General features: G+C 42.4%; 1 protein-coding gene across 1 annotated transcript in view; it reads right to left on the reverse strand.

Moving 5' to 3' along the window:
• LOC132835041 (annexin A5-like) overlaps window positions 1-13,530 on the reverse strand; it is a 28,549-nt gene extending 15,019 nt beyond the window's left edge. The window contains exons 1-5 of the mRNA XM_060854299.1: window positions 13,439-13,530; window positions 13,298-13,331; window positions 7,361-7,448; window positions 4,197-4,291; window positions 2,561-2,674 (exon numbers count right to left, since the gene is read on the reverse strand). Of these exons, the coding sequence (XP_060710282.1) occupies window positions 2,561-2,674; window positions 4,197-4,291; window positions 7,361-7,448; window positions 13,298-13,315 (315 nt within the window). The 5' untranslated portion in view covers window positions 13,316-13,331; window positions 13,439-13,530. The remainder of the gene's footprint in view (window positions 1-2,560; window positions 2,675-4,196; window positions 4,292-7,360; window positions 7,449-13,297; window positions 13,332-13,438) is intronic.
• Between the last annotated feature and the right edge of the window lie 854 nt (window positions 13,531-14,384).

Raw genomic sequence — 14,384 nt, forward strand, 5'->3', positions numbered from 1 at the left:
TTTGATCAATCAGGGATAGCATAGGGAACTTGTGTATAGAGTCTGAGGTGGTAGGGGAAGCCCTAAATGAGTTTTTTGCTTCTGTCTTTACTAAAGACAAGGACCTTGTAGTGAATGAAACCATTGAGGAGCAGGTAAGCATGCTGGAATGGATAGAAATGGAGGAAGCTAATGTGTTGAAAATTTGGACAAACATTAAAATAGACAAGTTGCCAGGGCCAGACGATTTGTCCTCAGCTGCTTTGGGAAGCAAGAAATGCGACTGCTTTGCCACTTGCGAAGATCTTTGCATCCTCGCTCTCCACTGGGGAGAGGCAAATGTGATTCCTCTCAAGAAAGGAAATAGGGAAATCCCCAGCAATTACAGACCAGTCAGACTCACATCTGTCATCTGCAAGGTGTTAGAAAGCATTGAGGGATAGGATTTATGACCATCTGGAAGAGCATGGCTTGATTAAAGGCAGTCAGCACAGCTTTGAGAGGGGCAGGTCATGCCTCAAGTCTTATTGAGTTCTTTGAGGATGTTACTAGACAAGTTGATGAGGGTCAAGCAATGGATGTGGTGCATATGGACTTCAGCAAGACATTTGATAAAGTTTCCCATGGTAGGCTCATTCAGAAGGTCAGAGGAATGGGATAGAGAAATTTAGCTGCCTGGATACAGAATTGGCTGGTCAACAGAAGACAGCAAGTGGTAGTGGAAGGAAAATATTCTGCCTGGAAGTCAATGGTGAGTGCTGTTCCACAGGGCTCTGTTCTTGGGACTCTACTCTGATGACTTTGATAAAGAGATTGAAGGATAGGTTAGCAGGTTTGCAGATGACAGAGGTTGGAGGTGTCATTGACAGTATAGAGGACTGTTGTAGGCTGCAGCAGGACATTGACAGAATGCAGAAATGGGCTGAGAGGTGGCAGATGGGGTTCAACCTGGATAAATCCAAAGTGATGCATTTTGAAAGGCTGAATTTGAAAGCTGAGTACAGGATTAAAGATAGGATTCTTGGCAGTGTGGAGGAACAGTGGGATCTTGGGGTGCAGGTACATAGATCCCTTAAAATTGCCACCCAGGTGGACAGGGTTAAGAAAGCATATGGTATTTTGGCTTTCATTAACAGGGGGATTGAATTTAAAAGTCATGAGATCTTGTTGCAGCTCTATAAAACTTTGGTTAGACTGCACTTGGAATACTGTGTCCAGTTCTGGTTGCCTTATTATAGGAAATATGTGGATGCTTTGGAGGGTTCAGAGGAGGTTTGCCAGGATGCTGCCTGGAATGGAGAGCTTGTCTGAAGAGGTTTATTAGAGAAAGAAGAAAAAAAGAGAGAGGGGACCTAATTGAGGTGTACAAGATGAGAGACATCAATAGAGTTGATAGCCAGAAACATTTTCCCAGGGCAGAAGTTGTTAACATGAGGGGTCATAGTTTTAAGCTGGTTGGTGGAAAGTATAGTGGGGATGTCAGAGGCAGGTTCTTCATGCAGAGTTGAGAGCATGGAATGTGTTGCCAGCAGTTGTGGAAGCAAGGTCATTGGGGATATTTAAAGAGACTGCTGGACATGCATATGGTCACAGAAATTGAGAAAGTTTGTACATTAGGTTTATCTTTGAGGATCAATGGTCAGCAAAACATCATGGGCTAAAGGGCCTGTTCTGTGCTGTACTGTTCTATGTTCTCTATGTTCACACCCTTCTCCCTCCCCTGCTAAAATAGGGTTCCTATTAAAAAAAACCAAACTTCTCATGTGGAGAAATGAGTAGAGACTGGACTGTCAAATCAATTGAAAAAGGTGAAGCCTCAGTTTTCATTTTCCAGAGCACTAGTTCTCATTAGAGGGCATCGTTATGTCATCTGCTGATGGGACTGTTTCTGGTTAAGGAAGGTGGTCTGACACAGACAAACCGTTAACTCCCTATCAATAGCCTGGACAAAAACAGAGTCCAAGGTGTACAGCAAGACAAAACATGTACTGCTGTAGGAGAGGAAGTTTCTGTCCAAACAAACATTGCTTTGTTGTAAAGCAAATCCTAGCTTCTCACGAAAACTGCACTGAAGCATTCTGTCACAGGACAGTTGTCACCAACTTAAAAGTGTTGACAAAACTACTTGGGTGTCCATCAACAAGCTATCATTTTACAGCACGCCCATATAAAACAAATATTGACATGGAAAAAGACTAAAGACTCAAAGCACAACAATGTCAAACAGTTGAAATAAAGACAGCAAGACCTACCCCTTACTGGAAAGGCCAACTGAAGAACACTATCCAGCGTGCAGGACATGAAGTTAAAATGCAGGAGGGAAAGGAGCCAGGAAGCTGTGGTTAGGGGGTTGCCAACTTAGGTTCTAAAAGCCTGCATAGTGTAACAGAGAAAAGGCAAGATCAAGGAAAGGTAAGGAGATCAAGAAGGGGAGAGAGACAGCTGGAGCAGGAAGTGAACCAAGTCATGTTGCAAGCGCAAGACAAGCCTGCAGATTGTCAGTTCTGAAATATAGCATCTACTGACTGCAGGAACAAGTTGGTCAATCTTTCCTTCACAGGTCAAGTAGGATCATAGTTACCTTGAGAGCATCATGCAATTCCTTGGCATCGTAGCGTGCTGGAGGAAGGAGGAGGGCAACAATCAGGGATTCAAACTTCCCAGACAGCTCAGATTTCAAATCATCCATCAAGTCCTGTGGCAATAAACAATGGATTAGCAACATGAATTCAGAGCCGTGAGGTTATGAACAGCAATTCTGAAAGAGGGTCTAAAAACATACCAATTATATACCATAATAACTGCCCTAAGTTTCTTTTGAAGATATGGTGTAGCTTATTTACAATGCAACAATTAAATTTCAGATAATCTGGAATTTCCACTATTGTACTCATGAAATTAGATATCCAAACCTTGGACAGTCTGAACATTGCACTTTAGTGATCAGTCAGGTTTGCAGAAACACACACCAAGGGTGGACAAAGCTAGACTTATCACCTTTCACCAGATTTCCTTAACAACCAAAGGGAAGGGAGTGGAGGTAAGTTTAACAAGAGCCAGGTCACTGCTTTGGTCTGACTGTGGCAGCCATTGAGAGAGCTACCTCTTGCAATATTAAAAGCCAGTGGTTTCCTGGATCTATGAAGGTCATTAATTATCCACACTGACATGATGCTAGTGGTCAAACAGGTAAATCAGGCAAGCGGATCACCCTGAATGCTTGCCCACCCATTTGTTTCCCTAGCTTCAAATGCAGAGAAATTAGAATATTTGAGCACAAAATTACAATTTGATCACACTAGTGACATGGTAGATTATGGAGAAGGCAGTATACCAGACTAATCTGCCACATCTGATCAATGCCAATAACTTGGGACATTCACTACACTTCATAGAAGAGTGACCATATCCTTTGCCAGAGGCAAGCATTGCTCAGCTCAGAATGATGGTATTAAACACTGACCTTTTAGAGAAATCTAGAGTTAAGAAAAAGCTCAAATTGCTGGAGAAACTCAGCTAGTCTGGCAGCACCTAGAGAGCACAAACATTGCAGTAACCCTTCAGATCTGTTGAATCAGAAACATTAACTCTGCTTCTCTCCAAAGATGCTGCTAGACCTGCTGAGCTTTTCCAGAAATTTCTGTTGCAGATTTCCAGCATTTGCAGTTCTTTAGTTCATTTTCCCCTCAGTTAATAGATAAGGCCAACAAAAGATTAGAGATGAGGAGTGATATCAAAGGAATCTGAACAAAGACAAGATTTTAAGAATGAGGCATTAAGATGACAGAATATGCCATTGTGTACAGCAGAAAGGAGTGATCAGGACTTTAGTTAACGTATGGGTTGAGCTTTGGATGAGCAATGAAAGGTTGAAGAAAGGAGGCAGCTCTGGAGAGTAGTCATCTCCAGGCTGAACATTGCTAACCCGACTTGACAATTGGGAGGGTACAAATAAGACAAGTGCGACTCATTTTGACTTCAGGGGCACCAGACAGTTTAGCACAATCCTGCTGTGTGACAATACCCACAAATGGGATGATGGGGTGGGTGAGAATGAAGGAGAGTGTGGAACCTGATCAGTCCAGAAAGTCAAGGTAGATGACACAGGAGACCAAACTTGAAGACGACAAGTACTTCTGTGCATCCTTTCCCCCCATGCACACTGTTTGCAAGTTTCATCGGTGGAATCAAAAGATAATCAGTTAGCCATGACTTACTTTTCCAACTACAGTTTTATAGGCACGAATGATCTGCTGCCTTTGATTGTTACTTCGCTGAGCCAGTATATCCAATATGACATCCTCATCAGTGCCTGTAAAATAAAGCCAGTCTTTATTTGCAAGTGTATTACGGGGGGGGGGGGGGGGGTGGGGGGTGGGGAAACCACATTCCCACCAAGAGATTAAGTGGACAAGCTAAATCTCAATGTGATTTTGCAATCAGACCCTTCAAGAGCAGAACGACAGCTGGATAAATGGGCAAACAGCTGTTGGTCAATCATTTCAGGCTACATATACTGCAAGAGTTCCTCCAGGTACTGTCCTAGACTCAAGCAATTACTGTTGCTTGAATGACCCCTAGGGATTTCCATTAAATAGGAACTGGAAGAGCCATAATGACTGCAGATACAAGAACAGGGTCAGAGGTTAGCAACTCAGTCTCACTGCCCATATCTCAGCCCACCATCTACAAAGGCAGGAATGATGGAATACTTCCTACTTGCTGGCTTAGTGTAGCTCCAACACCACCCAATCAGCTCAACACTTCAGAAAGAAAGTAGTCCACATGATTGGCACCACATCCATCACCTTCAATAGGGTCTCCTTCCAACAATGTACACTGCTGCTCAGTAGCAGCAATATCTACAAGATGCATTGCAAAACTTCACCAAGGCTCTTAGACAAGATCTTCCAACACCATCCAGAAGAACAACAACAACAGTAAAACACTCAAGAACACCATCAACCTCCAAGCCACATGCTTATCCTGGAGGAATACGATAGTGAAACTGCCATTCCTTCACTGGGTCAAAGACCTTGACATGACATTCAACAGCATGGTCTCCCCACACGAAGGGCTGTAGTGGTCTAAGAATGTTAGGAGCAAAACAGGCCATTTGACCCCTTGAGTCTATTCCACTATTGTGCTCCCAAAACTATTTTAGCTCTAGGGAGCCCTGTACTCAACCAGTCAATTTTAAAAAGATGTCTGTCTATTGCCTGGAGTCAGTTTGAAAGTGAACCTCAATTTCTCATCTGCCTTAAAATACTTCAGTCACCTTTTGCAACAGGGCTTTCCAAAGAGGAAATAAAAGTTTTGCACATCATCTTGTCATGGCCATTCATGGTCTTAAGCACTTTAATCTAGTCACTCCTCAAACTCCAGTGAAAGCAAACTTGGCCTGTCAGATCAGAATCCTTCCAGTGTGGAAGCAGACATTTCATCCATCAAGTCTCCACCAACCCTCCAAAAGGCATCCCTCTCAGACCAACACCCCACATGGATGGCCAACTTATACAAATTTATTAATTCCATGTCGCCAAATGGGTTTATATCTTGGCTTAGGTAAAGTCAAAACTGCATACAATATTGAAATGTAGTCTCACCCTCGAGCTGAAGCCAACATTTTAAATTCCTCAGATAGCATCCCACCTGCCATCTTGGAGATGTTGCACCTCTACACTAGCTTTGACTCATGCACCAACACCTAGATCACCTGCACGCTGGATTTCCACATTCATACCCTGTTTAACACTTGGTTTGTTCCATTGTCAAAAAAAAGGATGGAGGAGGAGAAACTCAGCATTCCTGGCAGCACATGTAGACAGAAGCAGAGGGGTATAGAATCTGGTAGGGCTGTTTGAAGAATGATAATGGGACTTCAACTTTAATTCTCTACAGATGCTGCCAGACCTGCAGAGCGTCTCCAACATTTGGAATATTTTGCCTTTGTTGCTGCCAAAGGCAACTAGACAGCAGACCATTTTCTATAGCCATAAATGCTAGCTTAACCAATTCCACATGAAGTATTGCCAATGCATTCAGGACCTCAAGAAACCAGAGTGTTAAATTAGAAACATTTAACTGAAAACCATCTAAAGACATTTCAGTCAGAAGGCACTATTAAATGAAGGCTTCACCCCAGAATCATTGGAACAAGAGAAGGGCTCTTTGAAATTACAATGAATTACTTGCACCAGAGAAAACCAGTAGTGTTTTGGAAAAAAAACAAATTTGCTCAATCTTTAGGGACCAAATCAGCCTTGTGGATTAGTAAGAAGTTACAAGTTGGAACACTTGTTTTGTTTTCTCCCCCCCCCCCCCCAATTAAAATATCCAGAAAGGGCTGACAGGAGGAAGTGTGCTACAACAGCATGCCTGATGGGATAGAAATGCACCATATGTTGGCCAAGAATCTGCATGCCCTCTGAAAACACTAATGTTATGCAATTATTCTTGAGCAAGAGTATTAGCAGAAGAATCCATACCAGGAGGAGGAGAGACAAGCACATGATTAGAGCACAAGGTGTGGGAGGAGTGGTGGTACTGTGACATTTGTTAGAAATGCTCTTCATCACACCACAGCAACTAGAATTCGTCAATGCCACAAGAACAAGTTATTTTGCATCATTACATATTAACGCAATAATTCAGTGCTTTATTTAAGCAGAGTGCAGTTGTACCCTTGAAGGGAGGAGTTAAAGATGGGAATATGATTTAATGACCAAACATCAGATCCAAACAAACAGACTTTTCCCAATTTTAAACTAAGTATTTGGAGATGCAATAAATTATTCATAGATTAGCTCTTCACAATGTAATTGCCAATGGTTGAACAATGTGCCAAACCCTACATGGGGGGGGAGAAACCATTGAGGTTTTAATCCACAAGCCTAGACAAAAAAGTACTGAACCTAAGCAAGGCAGTAGCAAGAGGTTACTGTTTAGTCATTTTAGATTTGGGAAGTTGAATAAAACAATTCAGATTGGTTTTTAGCTTCCAGCCAGTATCTACCCCACCCACCATCCCAGCAAACATTTTAAAATTTGATGGCTTACTCACATTTAGGATGCTTACTTACTCAATAGATTTCAGAATGGCACCCAAGGGTGAATACCTCAATGAAGGAAAGAAGAAAAAAAAGACTACTGACAAGAATCAAAACACTTCCATTTGTGGGACTACTCAAAGCCAGCAACACAACCCCACATGAACTGAAGATGATTGAAGTAACAGCCATTGTAGTGGGACTGCAGACATGGGTGTTTATACTGGGAAAGTTAACCAATACAAATATAGGAGGTCATGCTGATTGAGGGAAAGATGAAGTAAACAAAGAGGGGATGCCATAGAGGATAAATATGAGCACAGTCTCTTTACCAAATCCTTTCATAGCCTTGTGAAGCACCTCAGCATCTTGGCTGGCATCAAAATCTGGATAGTCACAGACTGTACCACGGGTCCTTCCCTAGGAAGAAAGAAATAATTTAATATCCCATAGGGCTTTATAATTCTACATGCATTTCACAAACAAAGTGGATTAAACCATCATGGGTGGGGGAGCTTGGGGGCTCCATCAGCACTTCAGTGATGGCACCACCATAGAAGGAGGCTCATTAAACATCTTATTTGTCAAGGCACTCATTTCAGGAAGGGTCATGGCAGACCCAGCACCTGTTGTTTTTTGGAGGAGTGAAAACAGGTGAGTAATGTTAATGATTGCATGGACACAGATAGCTCAGTTTAGTAATAGACTTGTTGCACTGCAGGACAGCATCTAAAGTTAGGAGACCAATTACACCTAACTACAGCCTCCATGAAAAAAATAATTTTAAAGAGATGTTCTTCACATGAAGGTCAGTATTTATTACTTTTTTGTCAAAAGCAATAGTGGTGAATCACCTTGAAGTTCTACATCTACACAGCCATAGATAGAGCACCACACTTGAAGAATCAGCACAATTGGGTACACTTCAGTGACTGGAATTTTTTTTTAAATCTCTACAATATGGAAACAGGCCATTCAGCCCAGCAGATCTACACCAAATCTCTAAACAGCATCCCATGCAGACTCCCCCCTCTACCCTATTACTATAATCCTGCATTTCAGGTGGCTAATCCACCTAGCCTGCACATGTTGGCATTTAACATTGCCAACCCACCTAACTTGCACATCTTTGGACTGTGGGTGGAAGCCCACACTGCCATGGGGGAAATTCCAGTCACCTGGGGCTATAATTGAACTCAGCTCCCTGGTAGTGAGAGGCAGCAATGCTAACCATTGAGCCCTTGCAGATGGTGAGAACACCCAGGGAGAAAAATAAGCAAAGTGATGGCTATTGATAGTAAGCCAGAAGGGAATCAAAGGGTAATAATAGGGGCTGTATTGTTGAAAGTTTGTCTGAACTGAAAACAACTCATTACATGGCAGGACCTGGGATATGGGGGCTGAGTAGCAGACATGAAAGTGTGTGGGCATGTTCTGAAATTGTTAAGAGTCCTGAAGGTTATAGATCTCCATGAGACCAAGCAGGTGCTGTTCTTGCTGCTTGTACTGTAGTTGGCTTAAGATAGAAATGGCAGCTAGGCAGCATGTCAAAGTGGCAGGCAATCAGGAGCTCTTTTACACAACACACTAACTGCTCTTCGCCCCAAAGTAGAAAAAAAAGTTAGAAATTGGAGTGGCAAACACAGTAACTAGACAAAGTGCAAGAAACCACTTTCATTTGGAAAGTGTCTGGGACTTGCATTCTTCACAAATGCAACACAGCCAGTTCCCTTTGCCAAGCCAGCCTTTCCCTTGCAAAAATGTCACTTTAGGCTCAGTCTGCAAGCTCTCTTCTGATAAAGAATGATCATATCACATTTCTGTGGAAGGAACCCAAAAACAAAGGTCCAGGTTCAAATTCAGGGATGTACCAAAAGTGCCACAGCAAATCTAAACAGTTGAGTGAAAAAAATTGGAACCAGTTTGCACTACACAGATTGGACATCAAACAAATTTAAAAAAAAGGAAATAATTAGTTTTGCAGTTTAGTCATCCATTTGTTCAGACTCTTTCACCAAAAATCGGTATTTTTTTTTAATTCAAAAAACATTTCATGGTGGTGGGGAAAAAGGAGAAGAGAAGAGGAAAGATTTCTGAAAACTTCCCACGTGACACTGCCTTCCATTCTCCACAATCATTCTCTACAGCAATGAAGAGCATCCCCCCCAAACACGGCTAGAACTGGACTGCTTCCTATTCTAAGTACACTACTAGTATTTCCTTGCTTCTGTCCTGGATCAAACATTTACACTGTGCAGAGTACCAGCTTAGAAAAATTGAATACATCACTTCCTTACATGGTTGGTGTTTGCATAGATTTACCTGAGCAAGTTAGAGTTTTGCCTATGGACTGTGTGCAAAACACTGGTCACTAAAATTAACTCTTGCAGCCAGATGTTATTAGCAAGTCTTAGGCCAGCACTACCCCATGGTCAGGTCTTGGGGATGTTATTATTTAGTAGAATTAGGTCTAAGGGCCAATCTGGGAATTTTTAAGATAGTAAAGTGAACATGAATTTACCACCCGATTATCCTTGGGAAAGAAAAAGGGTGAAATGTGTAGAGTGATTTGACGTTTTCCAAGCAGAGGAGGTATATAGCTTTTATAGCTACTACGGAGTTACTGCATGTTAGCGCTGTATAAACATATCAAAACGTCTCGGAGATAAGCTAGAGACTCATCGTGGTTCTATTTTTCCATTGTGAAGGCAGACAGGGTCACAGTAGTGGGTGGGGTTCACTGCAGAGATCAGGAACAAGCGAGGTCCGATCAGAATCTCACATCACACTGATCTTGCAGGGATTAAGCCGCAGGGGGAGAAAAAAATAGTATTAAAACGCTGACAGATCAGCGATGAGAAATCCCTGCGTTTGACTGAAGTGACAATCGCCATTATGATTGTCAGACGCAGCCAAGACAACTTGCAGTCGGATCAAGAATCATGACTTCACAGACTCCATTCAGAGTCCCAGCCACACCCATCCTCAGCAGTTCCAACTTCTCCCTGATTCAGGGCCTTGTGATGCAGCTACAACTCATACCATGAATCACAAGACACTCACTCCAACACCACAGGGGAACAAAAAAAAACTTAGCTAATCCGAGATGGTTCAACACGAAAAATAATGCAATTCCATTTGAATGTTTTTTTTTAAAAAGTTTGTGCCAACCTTCATTTCGGCTGTAAGATTAGGCAAGTCTCTTTAATTCCAAGCAGCAAACAGTTATAATGCTCATTATGACAATTCCCCTGAAAAACTTAGAACACTTTAGATTGTCAAAGTTGTGACCACTATAGTTTAGTTCCCTTCCCATTCGTTACTATGAGAAGGTTGCTTGAACAATACAGCATGAGCAAAAAGGTCTTGAATTTAAGGAGGACTGTCTTGGTCAAAGTCACCAAGACTATCCCTCAGGACAGTCAGATGCCAAGTCTAACTAGTTACTACATTGTGTTTGTAAGTACATCTGGATCATTATCAGTCATACAATGTGAAAACAGACCCTGGTCAACTCATCCATGCTGACCAGGTTTCCTTAACTGAAGGAGTCCCATTTATCTGAATTTGGCCCACATCCCTCAAAAGTTTCTTATCTACATACTTGTAGAAATGTCCCTTTGTAACAGCACCCACCATTACCTCTGGCAACTTATACATGCACCACCCTGAAAGAAAACATTGCCTCTCCAGTCCATGCTCACCTTATGTCCTCTAGTTTTGAGCTCCCATTTTTTTTTTTGGGGGGGGGGGTGGGTGGTGGAAGGAAGAGGGGAGAGGAGGACGCTATTCATTTTTACTATGCACCCCATGATTGTGGATTGCCATAAAGAGGTTATCCCTGCCTGACACTGCAGGGAAATTAGTCCTCATCTTGTTTCATCCAACTCAAAACTACATCTGCACACAAGTCCACATCATTGATTTAAGATCTCTCCACTGCTGTTTCACATCCCTCCCCATCGCTACCTTATTCCAAAAGGAAAGACCATGAAGGCCACGAGACCTGAATACCAACTGATTTCTCTCCACTAATGTTGCCAGACCTGCTGAGCTTTTCCAGCAATTGTTTCTTATTTACAGCATCTGCAGTTCTCAGTTAAATTTATCATCTTCCAACTTTATGCATCCAACCTTCCCTCCATCCAGAACTACACAATGGCAATGTGATTGGAGTGCTGAATGGGCACCTGATACCATAAAAATTCTGAACAAAGAGGGTTGCACTGCCAATCATAACTGATAAAATGAAACAAACTATGTAACATGGTCCAGACAACAACATTGAGAGTGTGACCACCTCCTCAGCCAATGGCATTAAATTCCTCACTCCTCAACATGGAGGGGGGTGGAAGAGTGGTAGGCAGAGTGATTAAATGAATGGTGATGCCTTAACTCAGCTCTGAAGCAGGAGAGACAGGTCTCCTGTCCCAGAGGCAAAAACACTGCCACAAGAACCCACACATCTAACTTGAAGACATATCACTGTCGAGACTGGTGGAAAATCCTCAGCCCCTGTCTTAAATACATAGAGAGAGACTGCAAATACACAGACACGTTGCTAATCATCTCAAATACCAGTTAGGATGGGCAATCAGTGCTGGCTTTGCCAAAAGCACCCATTTTCATTAAAGTATGAAAAGGGCACCTTTCATACAGTTCAGGACATGCCATATATTTAAGGGATATTTTTGTTCATTTTCTTGCCCTCCATACAATTCAAGTCCTGTCAGGGAGCTCTCTTTACAGCATTAACTCTCCTGCATTTATTGGCACACCTACACAGTTGTCTAGACAACACTGAAGTAGTTTACAAACTGCTCAGTTCCATAAACTGAGGTAATGATCAGGTATCATTTAGTAGTCTTGTTTGAGAAAAGACTTCACTACAAAATAGAGGAATAAGGTTTGCAGAAAGCTTGGAGTACTTAAAACTACAGTAACAGAAACTTGTGGTAAGAGTAATTACAATAAGGGCACTTCAGAGCACTCCAGTGAAATACAACTTCAACCTAGACATTTTGATCCAGAGGTAGAGACATTAATACTACTACAATCTCTCTATAAAAAGTAGAGAGGGAGCTTATAAAGTTAGGCTGGAGCTGGTGGCAGTATTAACAAGTGCCAACTAGTGGTCCTTCACTCTGTTGAAGAGATGTCATTTTAATAGCAAAACATCCAGATACACTAGGACAGTAAAACTTGAACCTGGACTCAAGACCAGAGGTCAACAGTACCACAAAAACCCTTCAGTGAGTTCGAGATATATCTCCTACAAAAAAAAAGTCAACCTGCTCAGATGTTTATGACACGCAGGCTCAAAAGAGGTAGGGACACTACCACAGAACCACATGAGCCCCAGCTCAATTAATTGGCTACCTAATTGAACAGCTGGTTGTCAACTAGTGCAAACCAATCCCTCAGACATACTGCAACTTCCTTATTCCACTGTGGAGAATTGGAGCCAATTCAGTTCGTTTAATAGCCTTGTTTGCACAGCTTTCCAGCCTACCCAACAACAGCCCAAACCCATTCATTTATGAAGGTTTGCTGTTCCAGTTGTAGAGTTAAGGCTATTTGCACATTCGCATTAAGACCCGAATGCAAAACCAGTTAGAGTAATAGAATTACCTATTCAGCAACATTGTGGCTTAAACCATAGAAAGATCTGAAAGAAAAATTGGAAAGACTTCCAGCTCTTTAAGAATATTGTAGAAACTAGTTTCTGCATTTAAGCCTATAATTGGCAGCATAATCAACTGCGTTTAAAGTAGACACCTTGCCTATTTGCTACAACACCCAGGATTGGAGTCTTGTTGACTTTCCCTTATCGGAGGCTAACAGGATTTTAAATTAACACAGCATCTCACAATGAAGGTGTTCTGTTCTAAGATTAGAAGCTAGTAACATTTTGTTAGAATCGGAGTTACACTGAGTCAGTTGTCAAAAAACGCTGACTTGGAAACAAAAGTATCCTTTTAACCAAACAGATTAACCTGTGATAGAGATATTACAACATTGCTGAGAGTGTTGTACTGTAACTGATGAAGGGCTTTTGCCCGATACGTCGATTTTACTGCTCCTCGGATGCTGCCTGAACTGCTATGCTCTTCCAGCAACACTAATTCGTAGGCCCTAACCTCCTACACTTTCCTCCAGATAAACAAAAAGTAACTGCATGTATTCAGAGCGAAAAAAAAAGTCAGTGCAGACTGTTCGGGTTACACCGAAACTGCCTTCTCGACAGATGTATTAGAGTTTCTACTTACCACGCCTTTGGCTGCCATGGTTCACTCGAAAAATCTGTTTAAAAAAAACACACAATTTAATGTAGCTTTTTCAGTCTTCTTGAAGTACTTCAATATGTTTTAATTAACAAAATATTAAATCATTTCAAAACATAGACAAACCTGCTTCAAGGGCGGCTATGGAAAAACAAAACTAGGCTGTGTAGCTCATTAAAGAAAACACTACAGCAAAGGCCTGCCTTTTCTCGAGGGAAAGCTGCTTACGGATTGGCTGAGAGGTTGGAAAATCTATTTAAATACATTAGTCCTGGAAAGGAAGGTGGCCTATGAGAAGCTACTAACGCCAAGCTATTGTGGAGGCAGATAAAACCAGTACCGAACTTACTCTTGTTATTGCCAAATGAATCCAGTCTCTCAGGCAAGGGTTTCCCTGGGACTAACTCTCACTGGCACAGGGCCTAAAATGACATCCGCCAATTCTGAAATGGGTTCAACCTTCTAAATTGCAAGAACTGACAGCGAAAATAGGAACTGCTTATGCTTGATACTAAAATTATAGTTAAAGTCCCCATAGTGTCAGAGGCTCCTCGCTCACTAGAGACTGGTGACGGTTTAACCTCACGTCTCAGGTGAGGTCGGGAAAATGAGACCTCCGTGGGGTCCAGCCAGCAGATGCAGAGTGGTGCCAACAGTATGGCTTCAATGCCAGCTGGATGTGGTCCATGCATAGCGTCCTCGAGACCCTGCAGGAGAAGGAGAGGGTGGTTTGCTGAGCAGACTGCCAAAGCCATTTGAATTTTCCGACTAGCACCAAGATGTTGCTGGGCTGGTGGTGAGAAGGGCACCGTCTGTCAGGTCCTTCCTGTACACCCAGTTGGTCTGTGTGACCACCCAATGCCCTCATTGTGGGGTAGGGAGGTTTGGTTCAGACTGTCACATATCTCCTGCTGGAATGTGCTTTTGCAAAGGGAGGCTGGAGAAAGATGCAGTGGCTTGTACTGAGGTTCAACCCAAGCAGCTCCGTGACACAGAAGTCCATGCTCCATGGTCTGGTGGCCGGGACACACACTGAGACAAACATCGACTGCACCTGGAGGACCATCAACTC

This window comes from Hemiscyllium ocellatum, chromosome 43 (genome assembly GCF_020745735.1).
Source record: "Hemiscyllium ocellatum isolate sHemOce1 chromosome 43, sHemOce1.pat.X.cur, whole genome shotgun sequence".
Classification (NCBI taxonomy): Eukaryota; Metazoa; Chordata; class Chondrichthyes; order Orectolobiformes; family Hemiscylliidae; genus Hemiscyllium; species Hemiscyllium ocellatum.